This window comes from Conger conger, chromosome 2 (assembly GCF_963514075.1).
Source record: "Conger conger chromosome 2, fConCon1.1, whole genome shotgun sequence".
In the NCBI taxonomy this organism is placed as follows: Eukaryota; Metazoa; Chordata; class Actinopteri; order Anguilliformes; family Congridae; genus Conger; species Conger conger.
In genome coordinates this window covers 6,378,257-6,392,813 of record NC_083761.1, presented here as the reverse complement: position 1 = coordinate 6,392,813, position 14,557 = coordinate 6,378,257, and the positions used below count along the sequence as shown (strand labels likewise).

General features: G+C 50.4%; 1 protein-coding gene across 1 annotated transcript in view; it reads right to left on the bottom strand.

Annotated features, from left to right (window-relative positions):
* The window catches only part of si:ch211-126j24.1 (phosphofurin acidic cluster sorting protein 2), a 109,159-nt gene that overhangs the window by 58,144 nt on the left and 36,458 nt on the right, over positions 1–14,557 (bottom strand). The window contains 1 exon segment of the mRNA XM_061232911.1: positions 5,408–5,495. Coding sequence (XP_061088895.1) covers positions 5,408–5,495 — 88 coding nt within the window.

Below are 14,557 nucleotides of genomic sequence, written 5' to 3'. Positions count from 1 at the left end.
CCCTCTGGACAAGATGGCGGTCCCCTGCTCCACTCTCTCATTGTTTGTGTGTGTGTGTGTGTGTGTGTGTGTGTGTGTGTGTGAGAGAGAGTAGTGAGAGAGTATGTGTGTGTGTGTGTGTGTGTGTGTGAGAGAGTATGTGTGTGTGTGTGTGTGTGAGAGAGTATGTGTGTGTGTGTGTGTGTGTGGGTGGATGGAGAACATAAGAAACAGATAGCACGGAAAGAAAGAGAGTGAGAGAGAGTGAGTGAGAGACAGAATCAGAGATTGAGTGGGTGAGAGTGAAAGAGTGAGAGTGAGAGAGAGAGGGGAGGGAGAGAGAGAGAGAGAGTGAGAGAGAGAAAGAGAGAGATAGAGAGCACCAATGCTGGCAATGTATTGACAAGAAGTACATTATCAAGAAGTGACAGCAGCACTTCACAATATATGGGCAAACACAATTTATCTTTAAATACTGGGGTTAAAAATATTACATGCAATACTTTTCCATAAGGGAATTTAGATCCGGGGAAATAGCACATGTGAGTTAAATGTGTCATCAGCTGCTTTACTCCATCAATGAAGCTTAGAGTAAAATCAAAACATGCACACACACCCCTGCCCTACGCATTATGGGAGTTTTGTAAGACGACAAATACGTACGTAAAATGCAATGTCATATTTCCGACTGGTATCACCCAGAACTGCGTTTCAGTCTACGGGAGGGAGGGGATTTCCTGCTGCTTTTCAGTCTCTCAGAAGCCAGATCTTTTTCCCATTAGCTCCGTTTCTCCCCGCTGTACGGGATTAGCCGCACATTTACAGCCAAGGAGGGGGGAATGAGGGCCGGGGGGGGGCACTTTGGACAAACCGAATATATAAACAAGGTAACTCTGACAAGTTATAGGCAGAGAGAGAGAGACACAGACACAGAGAGAGAGAGGAGAGGAAGAGGGATGGAGAGAGTGAGGGAGAGACAGAGAGAGAGGAGAGGAAGAGGGATGGAGAGAGTGAGGGAGAAAGAAGAGAGGAGAGAAGTGAAAGAGGGAGAGAGAGGGAGAGCGAGGGAGAGACAGAGGAAAGGAGAGGGAGAGAGAGAAGAGGGAGAGGAGGGAGAGAGGAGAGGAAGATGGAGTGAGAAAGATAGGATAGAGAAAGGGGAGAGAGAAAGTAAAAAGTGTGAGTAAAAAAGAGAGAAAATGGAGAAATGGAAAATTAACCTCAATGGATGTGAGGCCCCACTATTATAACCTCACAATTGTATTTTATTATCATAAATAACCTCGCTTGAAAGAGAGTTCCACTAAAACTTCAACATGAAGTTTCCAATATTTCTCTCCCAAAATTCTCATCTCATAAACTGTCAGGGCCCCAGTGGGCTGTGTGCTTTTTATTCCCCTCAAATTGTTCTTCTTCTGGTTTTTAACGCTGGGAGGCGCCCAGAGTGAAGAGCTGTGCGACAGCCCGTATGTAAATGTGGCCTTACAGAAATAAAGACTGATTCATTCACTCATTGTCTCGTTGTTTATAAGCGCAGCGGAGAGAGAGGAAAGTGGTGCTCGATGGAGCTTCAGCCAGGGTTTGGGCTCATATTTGGATCTCATTAGCGCAGTCCTCGAAGGTGACCTTATAAAGGATCACGCGAACGCACTCGAAATCTCCGCCACCATCATCAACCACAAAAGACTCACGCAAAAGGCACTCTAAAATCACCATCAACCACACAAACATCACGCAGACGTACTGTGAAATCTCCGTCATCATCATCGTCATCATCGTCATCATCCACAAAAACATCACGTGGACATCACGTTTCAACATCATCACCCACAAAAATATCATGCAAAACAAACGTCAAAATCTCCATCGTCTTCAACCACAAAAACATCCCGCTCCATTCTCCAGCGCCTCTCACGAGCTTCACCAAGAACAGTCTGTTTTAGTGACCGTGTCTTTAAGGCTCATTAATGCCAATGAACCTGTGTTCTGATTGGCTGGCAAGCGCTTGGATATCTTCCGTCTACCAGGTGGGCCGTGAGATGGTGGACATAGTTGGGACAGTGAAAGGCAGTCTCTTACCATGGATTGTATGGATTTATTTGGAGACCGTGTGTTTTGATACTTTCACAGCGTTTTTATAGCACCTTCAACTCCTTTATAATCCACATGGCAAGGGGGAAATGTCGCTTCCACAAACTGGGACCTGAACCGAATGAGCCCCCCAGTCCGTCAGTTTAGCTGAACTGAGCCAGAGGGCACGGACCTGCGGTGTGCGCAGACAGACTGTAGGGGGCGCCAGAGGGGCTCAGCTGGAGTTCCAGCGTGACTCCGGCATAATTCCCGAAAACCAGGCGCAAGGCAGCTGGTGTTGCCTTGACAACGGCCAGACTCGTCCCTGGGGGAGACACTTCTGCGAGAGTGTGCCCGGTCATGGGGATCTGGGAAGGGCCGTTTCCACACGGCACATCCGGGGATGTGGTTTTTTTTTTATTTCCCCCCCCCTTATTTTTCCCTGATTAATAAAAGAAAATAAAAAAAATAAATCAGCTTAAAATACGTTTTTCGGGCCGTAAATAACAATGCGATAACACGTTTCACAGGCCTGCCGGGGTCTCCCCGAGGAAACGTTGCCCGTTTGAACCGTCTCCGGGGGGAACCGGCGAGCGTGCGGCGTTTATTACGGAGCGTTTCGGCGCGGAGAGAGAGAGAGCGGGAGTGACAACCGGCGTTGTTTTACGGCGCGCTCTGGCCCACCTCCACCGCTCCGGATATATTTACGGGCGGTAATTGGTTCATTTCCAGGTTAGTGGGGGAGAAAAAAATGAAATGAAATGAGCTGGCTTCCCCGAGGCCACGGTCACTGGGTCAAACGGTCAAACCGCCGGCTAGCAACACGCCGTCACGCGGCACAACAGGAAGTGAGACTCTGGAGAAAACCCCGAGGGGGGGGGGTGTGTGTGTGGCCTCCGCGTGGCTCCAACGCTGGCTGGCTCCGCTGTGCAATCATGGCCCTCTGTTCACCACCGGGGGTGGGGGGGGGGGGTTATTAATTCAGAGACCAAGAGCAGAGGTGCCCAACCCTGTTCCTGGAGATCTACCGTCCTGTTGGTTTTTACTCCCAACCCTAACAAAGCACACCTCATTCAACCGCTAGAGCAGGGCTGCCCAACCCTGTTCCTGGAGATCTATCATCCTGTAGGTTTTCACTCCAACCCTGGCAAAGCACACCTCACTCAACAGCTAACCATGTTCCTGGAGATCTACCATCATGCGAAGTGAAGACCTACAGGATGGTAGATCTCTGCAGGAACAGGGTTGGGCAGCCCTAACCTAGAGAAAATAGACCAGTGGTCCCTGGTATCATGACCGGTAACATAGAGGAAAAATCGGGCTTTTATGTTGCCTTCTCAGAGACAACATCAGATGAGTAAACTCAATGTTGAACAACTTATTAATTTGAGTCTTATTTTTACCTCTACATCATATCTTTATCTGCTCTTGGAACTTTTGCCACTTGTTGCTGCCTGTATTTTGAGCACACTACATAGAAAGCAGTGTATGAATAGTGTCATAATTATGACCGTTATTGTTACCATTGTAAATAGGCAGAATTATGGGAGTGTACCCTCGTGGGATTACTGAAGCCACCGGCGCTCAGCGCTTTCATTCCACAGAGGCCGTCGCCATTATATCCGCGGACAAAAGGGCAGAACGGGCGGCATTGTGGGATAGCATGCTCGTCAGCACACTGACACCGCCGCTAGCGCTAACCATGCTAATCTTCTCCCGTTCACGGCGGGGGCCCCCTTTCCGGTCCATTCTACGGTGGGGGGGTGTTTTTTTTTCTTCTGCAAACTGTCACGCTTTTGTTGCTTTGCAGCTCGCAGGTTAGCCCGTTGTCACTGAACCGTCGAAGATACAGGGCAAAATAGGCCGGATAGAAGCAGCTTCATTCGATGGAGCGCTGACCATACCATGCCCGGCCTCTACAGCACTCTAACCTTGTCATCAATGGACAGATTAGTAAAACAAGAAAAGGACAAATAGAGCCATCACTGAACAAAATACTTTAATAAAAGAGTACACCGCATAACTCTCTGACCAACTTAACTACAGAGAGAGAGAGTCGACACAGGTGCCCTAGCCTGGCCTCCTTGTAATACCTTAAAGAGACAGTACCCCCCCCCCAGTAAAGAACGTCTGAAAAGCTACAGTTCCCGACAGACCACACCCTGGACGTTTCAGCTCAGAAACACGTTTCTCCTGGTTAATCTCCAGCCGGGGTGGAGAGAAGGCTGAGCCCGGGCCGTTAGTAACAGGCCGGACGTAACGAACAAGTCACAGCCAAGGGTGCTGCGCTAGAGGACACGTTTTCGCAGTTTATAATCACCTTTCCATAGCCGTTACTATGGTTACCCTGCAACTTTTCTCCTTCTGGCATGACCTTTCTGTGACCTTTTCCCGGGCTGAGCCACGTCTTAGTCAAGTCCCCCCCAACCCCCCCCCCCCCCCCCCCCCCTTCCTTGAATCTTTCTTTCTTTCTTTACCCTCGTTTGGCAGGAGTGCGAAAGAGTCATGCCCCCAAGTCCCCACCCCAAATTAGTCTCGGGTCACATGATTCTGGACATCGGCAATGCCGAGCACTGTCCCCGCCGATCGTTACTGACTCATGGCCTCCATTTTAAGAAACACGAGGAGTCACACAAACGACCCGATGACGATGACGCAATGTGGGCCAGGCCCGAAATAAATCCTTCGACACCCATAAAATTCCTTCAGATCGCACCAATATAAACCTTCTCTTCTTTAATATTATTTCACTTTGACATTGACATCACTCCTGGAACTGAGCCCTAGGGCCTACATCTACGGCTTCGGACTGCGGGAGGAAACTGGAGTTCCCAACGGAAACCAACACGAACACGCCGAGAACATGCACACGAGAGAGGATCCTGGCTGACCTGTGGTCTCGAACCCAGAACCGCGTTCTGGCGAGGCAACATCGCTAACCGATGTGTCGCCGTGCCACCCTTGGACACATTCTCAGGAGATCTTCAGGAATGCTTCAGATTTGACACTCTCAGACATAAAGTGACAGTGTGTAGGTACATGTTTGTTCTTCAAGGATCAAATTTCCCAAATATACCCTGAAAGCATAGTAATGTTCTCTTTGCGTACAGTTGAATACATTTAGCAAACAAAAAAGACACAAATTAATGATGTATTGCTGCCTAGGGCTACGATTTTACGCACCCGGTGTACCGCCCCAGTAACAAACGTTTGTACCTTTTTAGGCAGTTTCTAGGCACATTTCGTACTCAATCTCTGAGAGTGCGGGAGCATGCGGTCACAGGCTTTTATAAGCTCATCCCAGTCGAGGCGTTCTGACGGACACACGCACAGGTAGCAGGTCTGCGGAGGAGCTCACCTGGATCTTGACGGCGATCACCACCGAGTTGAGATCTTTGTCCAGCTCCTTCAGCACGGTCAGCTTCTTCAGGGTGAGGCTGCACAACCTGCAGGACGCAAGAAAGACGAAGAAGTGGAATTAAAGGAGCGATCGAGTGCCTCGCACCTCCACCTGCAAACACACCTGCTCCCCAAACCCCCCCCCCCTCGACGTGACCCGCAGAGACACATCTCCTAGGAAACCAGCAGGTTCCATTGGACAACCGCATAAGAAAATGCCACAATGCAAATGCATCTTACGTTCGCATGTCCTCGTATTAGAACTGGGGAAGGAACATTGGCACCATCACTTCAGAAAGGAGCTCCACCGATCGAGAACATTGCCGATCGGAAAGCAGAAGAGTTTCAGTCTTCTGGGGGCTAAAGTTCCTCTGTCGCACCGAGGAGTTATTTGTGTAAAACTGCGAAAGACAACTGATCTTGTAGGTTAGCGTAGTGGTTAAGGTACATGACCACTGGTACACCATCGGTGGTTCGATCCCCAGTGTAGCCACAATGAGATCCGCACAGCCGTTGGGCCCTTGAGCAAGGCCCTTAACCCTGCATTGCTCCAGGGAAGGATTGTCTCCTGCATAGTCTAATCAACTGTATGTCGCTCTGGATAAGAGCGTCTGCCAAATGCCATTACTGTAATGTAATGTAATTTTGGCCCGTCTGGGCAGCCTAGCATCTAACGACAGATCAGTCTAAAACAATAACTATTTTTGCTAAAATAATTATGAATGAATTAAGAATGAGCATGACAGGACTGTTAGCCATGACATCAGAGATGATGTTCAGAGATTTGTTTAAATGCCTATTCACACAGCGTTCAGAAGACGCAGACTACAGCACACATTTTACGACCACACAAATCACAGCAAATCATTTTTACTCGCGTAGCGCATTTCACCAAACACGTGTCACAGTGTGCTTCCCAGCGTATGCCCGCCAGAAACCGCGAACAAAAGCAAACGTGGGAAAAAAAACAAAAAAAAACCGCCGGGCAGAATAAACAGGATGGGACCTTGGGAGGATCCAGACCCAACAGGGGGGAGGCCATCCTTCGCCGGCTGGCTGTGAGTGAGGGTTCACGGGGTACAGAGCAGTCAGTGAGTCCAGTCTTACACCGGAGTGAAACGAGTCTGTATGATCAGTCAGATGTTTAAAACGAGCGTGTTGTCAGATAGTGACTCCATTTTCAGTTTCATGCACAGCACCAAGCTTTACAAACACACACACAAACACACAGATAGACAAGACAAACACACACACACACACACAGATAGACAAGACAAGACAAACACACACACACACACACACACACAGATAGACAAGACAAGACAAACACACACACACACACACACACACACAGATAGACAAGACAAGACAAACACACATACACAGAAACACACACACACACACACACACACAGATAGACAAGACAAGACAAACACAGACACACACAGATAGACAAGACAAGGCAAACACACACACACACACACACACACACACACACACACACACACAGATAGACAATACAAGACAAACACACATACACAGAAACACACACACACACACAGAAGTGCACACAGACAGACGCACAAACACACATACACCAATTCTTTCCGCTGGAATGCCATGACTGGCAGCAGAAAGCAATTTAGCCTACTGCCAAACATACACAGAGAGAGAGAGAGAGAGAGAGAGAGAGAGAGAGAGAGAGAGGCAGGAGAGGAGGGAGGGGTGGGAGGGGGAGAGAGAGGGGGGGAGAGGGAGGGGGGGAGAGGGAGAGAGGGAGAAAGAGGAAGGGGCAGGAGGGGAGAGAGAGGGAGAAAGGAAAGGGAGGGAGGGGGAGAGAGAGAGGGAGGGGGGAGAGGGGGAGAGAGAGAGAGAGGGGGAGGGAGGGAGAGGGAGACAGAGAGAGAAAGTGAAAAGAGAGAGAGTGAAAGCTCTGTGCTGACTCAGCACAAAACGGACCACCTGACAGCACGCGTTCTGAAAAAGCCCTTTCAGGCACTTCCAGGCTGGGTCTGCGGAAAGATCCGGAAGGCCGGGGAAGCAGCCATGGGAACGCTCCGGGGCGGGGGGGGGGGGGGGGGTGATGGGGATGGGGGAGAGCACAACGGCACACTGTTCCGACCAACGCCGCGGTCATCTCCGAGCCGTGCATTCTGGGAAAATGCAACGTGCTCCAGGCAACGACGGCGCCCCCCCCCCCCCCCCCGGGGCTGAAGCGGCCATAGTGACACCTGACTCCTGAGGGGGGTCAGCCCAGTTTGGGGGTCGGACTCTACCCCCTGTGCTTGCTTGAAGACATGACTGACCGGACTGGTTAACCCCGCATTGCAAAGGGGGGGGGGGGCGGGGGGGATTGTCCCCTGCTTAGCCTAAAATGTAAGTCGCTTTAATCAGCTTAAATAACTCATGTAATGCACACCTGCATGTTGCATATAGGCGTAGGTAAGCGCTGACTGTACGCACGTCACTGGATAAACCCGCCTCGCCGAACAAACCTGACGTAATGTAAGAAGGGCGAGTGTAAACAGGAGGTATAAAGCGTGTTGCGGCAGGGCCGTATCCGGAGAGGTGATCCGCGCCTCGGGGCAGATCGCCCGGCCCTGGGTGAGTGACTCAGCGCGATCGCAGCGCGTTAAAAATCGAGCCCGGGACAGAGGGGCACAGCCGGGGGGGAACAGCCGGGGTGCAGTCAGCGTGAAAAAAAACCCGCGACCCGGTCGGCCTGTGCTCCGTGTTCCCGCCACGGTCTCACCCAATGTCCCGCTGACACCCCCCCCCCCCGGGCCAAAGATGGTGTAGGAGAAAGATGGCAATCTCAACTATCGGCTCCTGTCCCTCGCCGTGCCGGAGGCCGGGAAGGGCCGTGTGCGTGTGCGTGTGCGTGTGCGGTTACGCAGGTCTGCCGCTCCTCGCCGAGAAAAGCCGCAGAAAGCGCTTCATTTCAAGACACTGCTCATGTGCGAAGGTGAACAACTGTGAGATTAATAGCTTTTTTTTTCCCATCTGTGTTAACACTACATTTCACTCAAATAAACCTTCCATTTCCTACCTGAGAACTTAGGCTATCGAACGACTCCATCCGAAGAGCCGTTGTAGAAACAGCACTGAGGTCTGCATACGCAGATTTAAGCGAGGAACTTGGAGGTTGGACCTCTCTCTATTGTTGCCTGGTTTCTCTGCCAGTCTGCCTAACAGGGCTGAGGTCAAAGGTCAGAGGTCACACGAGCGTCTGAGCGGAGTGTAAAAACAGGAAAACTCTGGAACTTTCCCAGACACCTGAGGGGACTGACACCGGGAAATCCGAACCGCAGAGGAACCTGGCACGGGCGAGGAGACAGAAATCCCCCCCAAAAAAAACTCTCAGCAAGAATGACTGTGGAGACACACGGCAAAACAGAGAGTCCTGCAGGCTGCAGCTGTCTGGTGCTGAAAAAGAAACCAGCCTCCACCTCCTCCTCCCCCCAAATCTCCTTCCGCTGCTGGAGGACTGACGGCGCGCAGGGGGGGGGGGAGGGGGAGATCACACTGGGACAGGTGAACCGAACGACTCCGCGATGGCTCCGCTCCAAACAGCACTTTCACGGCTCTCCTCCCCGACAGTAAAACCGTCCGCGCGCTCTTCCTCCTCCCGGACTCTTCACGGCTGATTTACGACGACCCGCAGGCCCCGTCGTTCCCGGGACGGCTTGGCTCGTCTTCGGGACCTCCTCCCGGAAAGGGGAACGAGAGAATCTACGGGACGGGACGGGGGGGGACACGCAGTAAACAGCCAGTCCACACAAGCCCCGCCTCCTCTCCTGCTCCGGACACGACCTGTCGTCCCGGAGCCCCGCCTCCTCCGTGTTCCCCTCGGCTTCACAGACGTCAATTCCGCTCATCTCCCCCCGCAGCGATTCGCTCGCGTTCCCCCGGCGAAGCTCTCCCGATTCGCTGACCTGTGCGCGTTTTGCCTCAGGGCCCTAAAGGCTAACAGGGAAACGCCTGATTCCAAGTGACGCTACTTTCTTTTCTTCATTATTTCCGCAGCACCGTCGCTAATGGTTTCTGCAGTGTTGATCAACACCGCCTCGTTGAGAAAGGGCCGGAAGCACTGTTTATATGCAGTGTTTTTGGTTGACAGCCTGCAATGATTGTGGTCTAAACGCAAAAAAATATGTGAATCAGGGTGTGTGGGCAGGCAGGCCACTCAGCTGTTCGTCAATGTTTCAAGGTTGAAAGGAATGGCCAATCCTCTCTCTCTCTCTCTCTCTCGCTCTCTCTCTATATATATATATATATATATATATATATATATATATATATACACACACTCAGTGACCAATTTATTATCTACTTATTAGACTTATTGTTTAGAGCTAGGCCTATTAGTCTTCTGCTGCGGTAGCCCATCCACTTCATGGAGCGATGCGTTGTGTGTTCAGAGATGCCCTTCTGCACACTACTGTTGTAACACGTGGTTATTCCAGCTGATTATCTGAGTGATGTCAGCTGCCGCTGTTTGACACAACACACGTTCACAAGTCGAGCTCACATTCACAGTCGGGGATGATACTTCACCCACAGCGCAACAGGCAGAACTGCGGATGCCCTGCCAGCCAGACGATCTTCACACACAATCTGCTCCCATTTGAGGAGTTTCTGAGGCTCCGTGAGCAAATACCAGTTCTCAGAAGAGAAAAAAAGAGATCGTATTCAACAGATCGTATCAAACAATAATCATATTTGGTAAATCTTCTTGGGCCTGAAATCAATTTGTGGAGTAAAAAATGTCAGGGGTATTGCACAGATGGCTGATCCAAGAGCAGGCCAAGTATGCTAAACAACCCATTTTAATGTACAAACACTCCCCAACAAAATACCCCAGCCAAGCCCCATTCCCACTGAAAACCACCACATTAAAAGCGTTTAAAAATGCCAGGTTCAGGGACAGGAACTGTCAGAAACGCAGGCTCCGTTCGTGTAAACAAGCCTGATACCACGTTCGTGAGCAAATGACCCATCACCATGACAACACTTTTTTGGCTGGGACAGAGGTTCCCTCATACTTATATGAGTATGACTAGATCAGTCCCGGGTGAAAGTGAAGTGAAAAACGTAGTGGTTTTTTATTCAAATAATGTTCTAGACTTTACTGAGCTTGCCTGGTGTATTGGAACCGATGAAATACTCCCAGAAAGTACAAACCATGCTGTCTGGTCCTCTTGGTTGGCTCAGTTGTACCAGGCCAGATCAATCGAGCACAGAAAATTATTTGAATTCAGAACAATTACACATTTGACCCAGGTCTGGAGTGGATGCTGCACAGTAAACAGTTGGCATTTATATAGCGCCTTTATCCAAAGCGCTGTACAATTGATGCTTCTCATTCACCCATTCATACACACACTCACACACCAACGGCGATTGGCTGCCAAACAAGCTCATCGGGGGGGGTTGGGTGTCTTGCTCAGGGACACTTTAACACACCCAGGGCGGGATCGAACCGGCAACCGTCCGACTACAAGACGACCGCTCTTACCAATATCGCCCCCCCAGGACAGCCCAGCGCATACGGTGGCTGAGATGACATGACGTAACATTATTGGCACTTGGCAGACGCTCTTATCCAGAGCGACGTACAGTTGATTAGACTAAGCAGGAGACAATCCTCCCCTGGAGCAATGCAGGGTTAATGGCCTTGCTCAAGGGCCCAACGGCTGTGTGGATCTTATTGTGGCTGCACCGGGGATCGAACCACCGACCTTGCGGGTCATGTACCATAACCACTACACTACAGGCCGCACCCAGTGGGCTCTGGGACACGGAGAGAACGGGACCGTCTCCGTCACTCAGCCCCTGCATTAAGGTCACTCCTATTTATTCCTGAGGACAAAATAAAAAACAAAGAGATAAATCAACCCCAGGAAGAACGTCTCCCTCACAAATCACTCCAGAGCTCGCCCTACTTCCAGCCCGCATCCGGAGGCGAGAGGACACACTGCAGAAAGAGCATGTGAGCGCACGGACCGGGCAGAATGCACAGACCGGGCAGAACGCACGGAACCGGTCAGAACGCACGGAACCGGGCAGAACGCACGGAACCGGTCAGAACGCACGGACCGGTCAGAACGCACGGAACCGGTCAGAACGCATGGAACCGGGCAGAACGCATGGACCGCACCGGGCAGAACACACGGAACCGGTCAGAACGCATGGAACCGGTCAGAACTCACGGAACCGGTCAGAACGCACGGAACCGGGCAGAACGCACGGAACCGGGCAGAACGCACAGACCGGGTGGGATGGTCACAGCTCCTGGAGTGGCAGGTCTGTAATACAGCCCTGAACCACAGCATAAGGAGAGCTACACTCTCAGAAATAAAGGTACAAAAAGTGCCTAAAAAGGTACAAATGCTTGTCGCTGGGGTGGTACCATATAGGCACATAAAACTGTACCCCTAGCCAGCAATATATCAAACTTTTTTTTGCTTGGACAGTGTACCCAAAGAGAACATTACTGTGCTTTCAGGATACATTTGGGGAAATTAGATCTACCTTGAAGAACAAAAATGAAACTTTATTTGTGAGAGTGCACAGACCCACAAGGCCGGCGACCGCCCCACAGCACTTACAACGCGCAGAACGCGCCACGCCACGCAAGTCTCCCTCTTAAGTTAACGCCGGGATGACTTTGGGCTTCCGTTAAGAGTAAATCTCCCGTCAATCCATACGCGTATCTGATAAGATACTTACGGGACAGGCCTGTGGTGGATCAATCAAGATAAGTGACTGGAGTGCATCAGATCTGAGCATCGCGGTGCTTTGTCAAGACACGGAGAACGCTGTAATAAAAGCCGTGATAGATCACGCCGGTCCAGCGCATTGGATAATTCATACGCGGTTCACGCCAGTTCAATATGTGACTGCTATCAATCCGGGCTACGCTTTCATAGGCAATGATAAACAACGGGCACCACTGCTTTCTCTTAAATGGCTGATATTATCTCCCTGCTATCCAATGGCGTTTTAATCAGCTCGATGTCCAGGGGCATCCTAATCAGGTCAGTTACTCCATCCGACCAATCATGCTCTTCGGTGGATGTTGTCATTTGAGGCGGCGAGATGGCGTATTGTTAGTACTGATTGAAATAGATGTTTTTTAGACTGTCGGTAATTTGCGAGAAACGTACTGCTGTTCTTACATGGTTATCGTGTCAAAGAATCACTCAACCCAGGTCTGGTATGTAAATTATCTTATGTAATAGTTTCTAGTCTAAACATTTGAGTTTCTAAAGAGGCATTTGAATTTCAGAAATTTGCATCTAAGTGCCAGCTTGAAAATTGAGCTGGTCAACCAGTTAGTGCTGGTAGCTTGTCTGAGAGTGTAGCTGTTCAACCTGCTAACAGCTGTTTCAAAACATAGCCTGTTTCAAAACACAGCTTGAGCTGGTTAACCCATGTCAAGCTGGGAGCTGGTCTGAACTGATAAACCAGCTAAACGATGTTGAGCTAGGAGCTGGTCTGAACTGATCAACCAGCTAAACCATGTTGAGCTGGGAGCTGGTCCGAACTGGTCAACCAGCTAAACCATGTTGAGCTGGGAGCTGGTCTGAACTGGTCAACCAGCTAAACCATGTTGAGCTGGGAGCTGGTCTGAACTGGTCAACCAGCTAAACCATGTCGAGCTGGGCGCTGGTCTGAACTGGTCAACCAGCTAAACCATTTTGAGCTGGGAGCTGGTCTGAACTGGTCAACCAGCTACCAGCTGTTTCAAAACCTAGCTTGAGTTGTTTTTTCCAGCAGTGGTGCCCATGTAACTGAGACGGTTTGGCCGGAGAGTCACCTTCCACACGGTGTCTGACTCAATGCCCGCTTGACCTGGGGAAGACTCGGCCACTTGACCTGAACACAAAGAGCCTTTGTTCGCCTGTGACCTCAGGAATGGGACGTGAAGGTTGAATGTTAACCGGGGCACTGTGGTGTTGAGCATCCTTCACACACACACACACACACACACACACTCACACACACACACACACACACACGCACACACGCACGTATACACACAGACGTACAAACACACACACAGGCACACACACATGCACACATACACACACGCACACATGCATACATGCACACAGACGCATACACACATGCACACACATACACATACACATGCACACACACACACACGCACATGTGCACACACACGCACACACACACACATGCACACACACACACACGCACACGCGCACAAACACGCACACGCACTCGTATACACACAGATGTACAAACGCACACACAGGCACACACACATGCACACATACACACACGCACACATGCATACATGCATACATGCACACACAGACGCATACACACATGCACACACATACAAATGCACACATACACACACGCACACATGCACAAATACGCACACGCACACGCACACACACACACGTATACACACAGACGTACAAACGCACACACAGGCACACACACATGCACACATACACACACGCACACATGCAAGGATACACACACAGACGCATACACACATGCACACACATACACATGCTAGGATACACACACAGACGCATAGACACACACGGGAGTGTACGGTTTTGCTCTTTTCGGCCTGTCTTAAGCCTGATTTATACTTTATTGCACAACCAGCCTTGACACAAGTGTCGCTTGGCAGAAATGACGCATTTTTGCGTGTCCCAGGACACTCTTTCTCAGTATTGCACACCCGTAGAATGTTGTTATGATGCGGACAACGTCATACAGTTTATTGGACAGGATCCGGCAGATGGAACACGGAAAATCGTTGTCATGGACACGTCTCGTTTTCAAAAAATGTAAACAAACTGCGAGGAGTTCGGCTGTCAGGAGTCGGAGGTCGCGTCGCCACAGAGACAACAGAACCCTCATCGTAGACCGTCGCCCGAGTGTAAATGCGAAACGGCGTGCGACACTTGAATTTCTGTTGTGCAACGAAGTATAAATCAGGCTTTTACGGGGCAACGCCTCCTCTATGGCTTTCGCTCCTGATGCGTTAGCGCTTGCGTTCGCGTTTACAGCCACTCTGGATAAATGTGACGGTGAAATTCCAGTGAAGTAAAGTAATAAC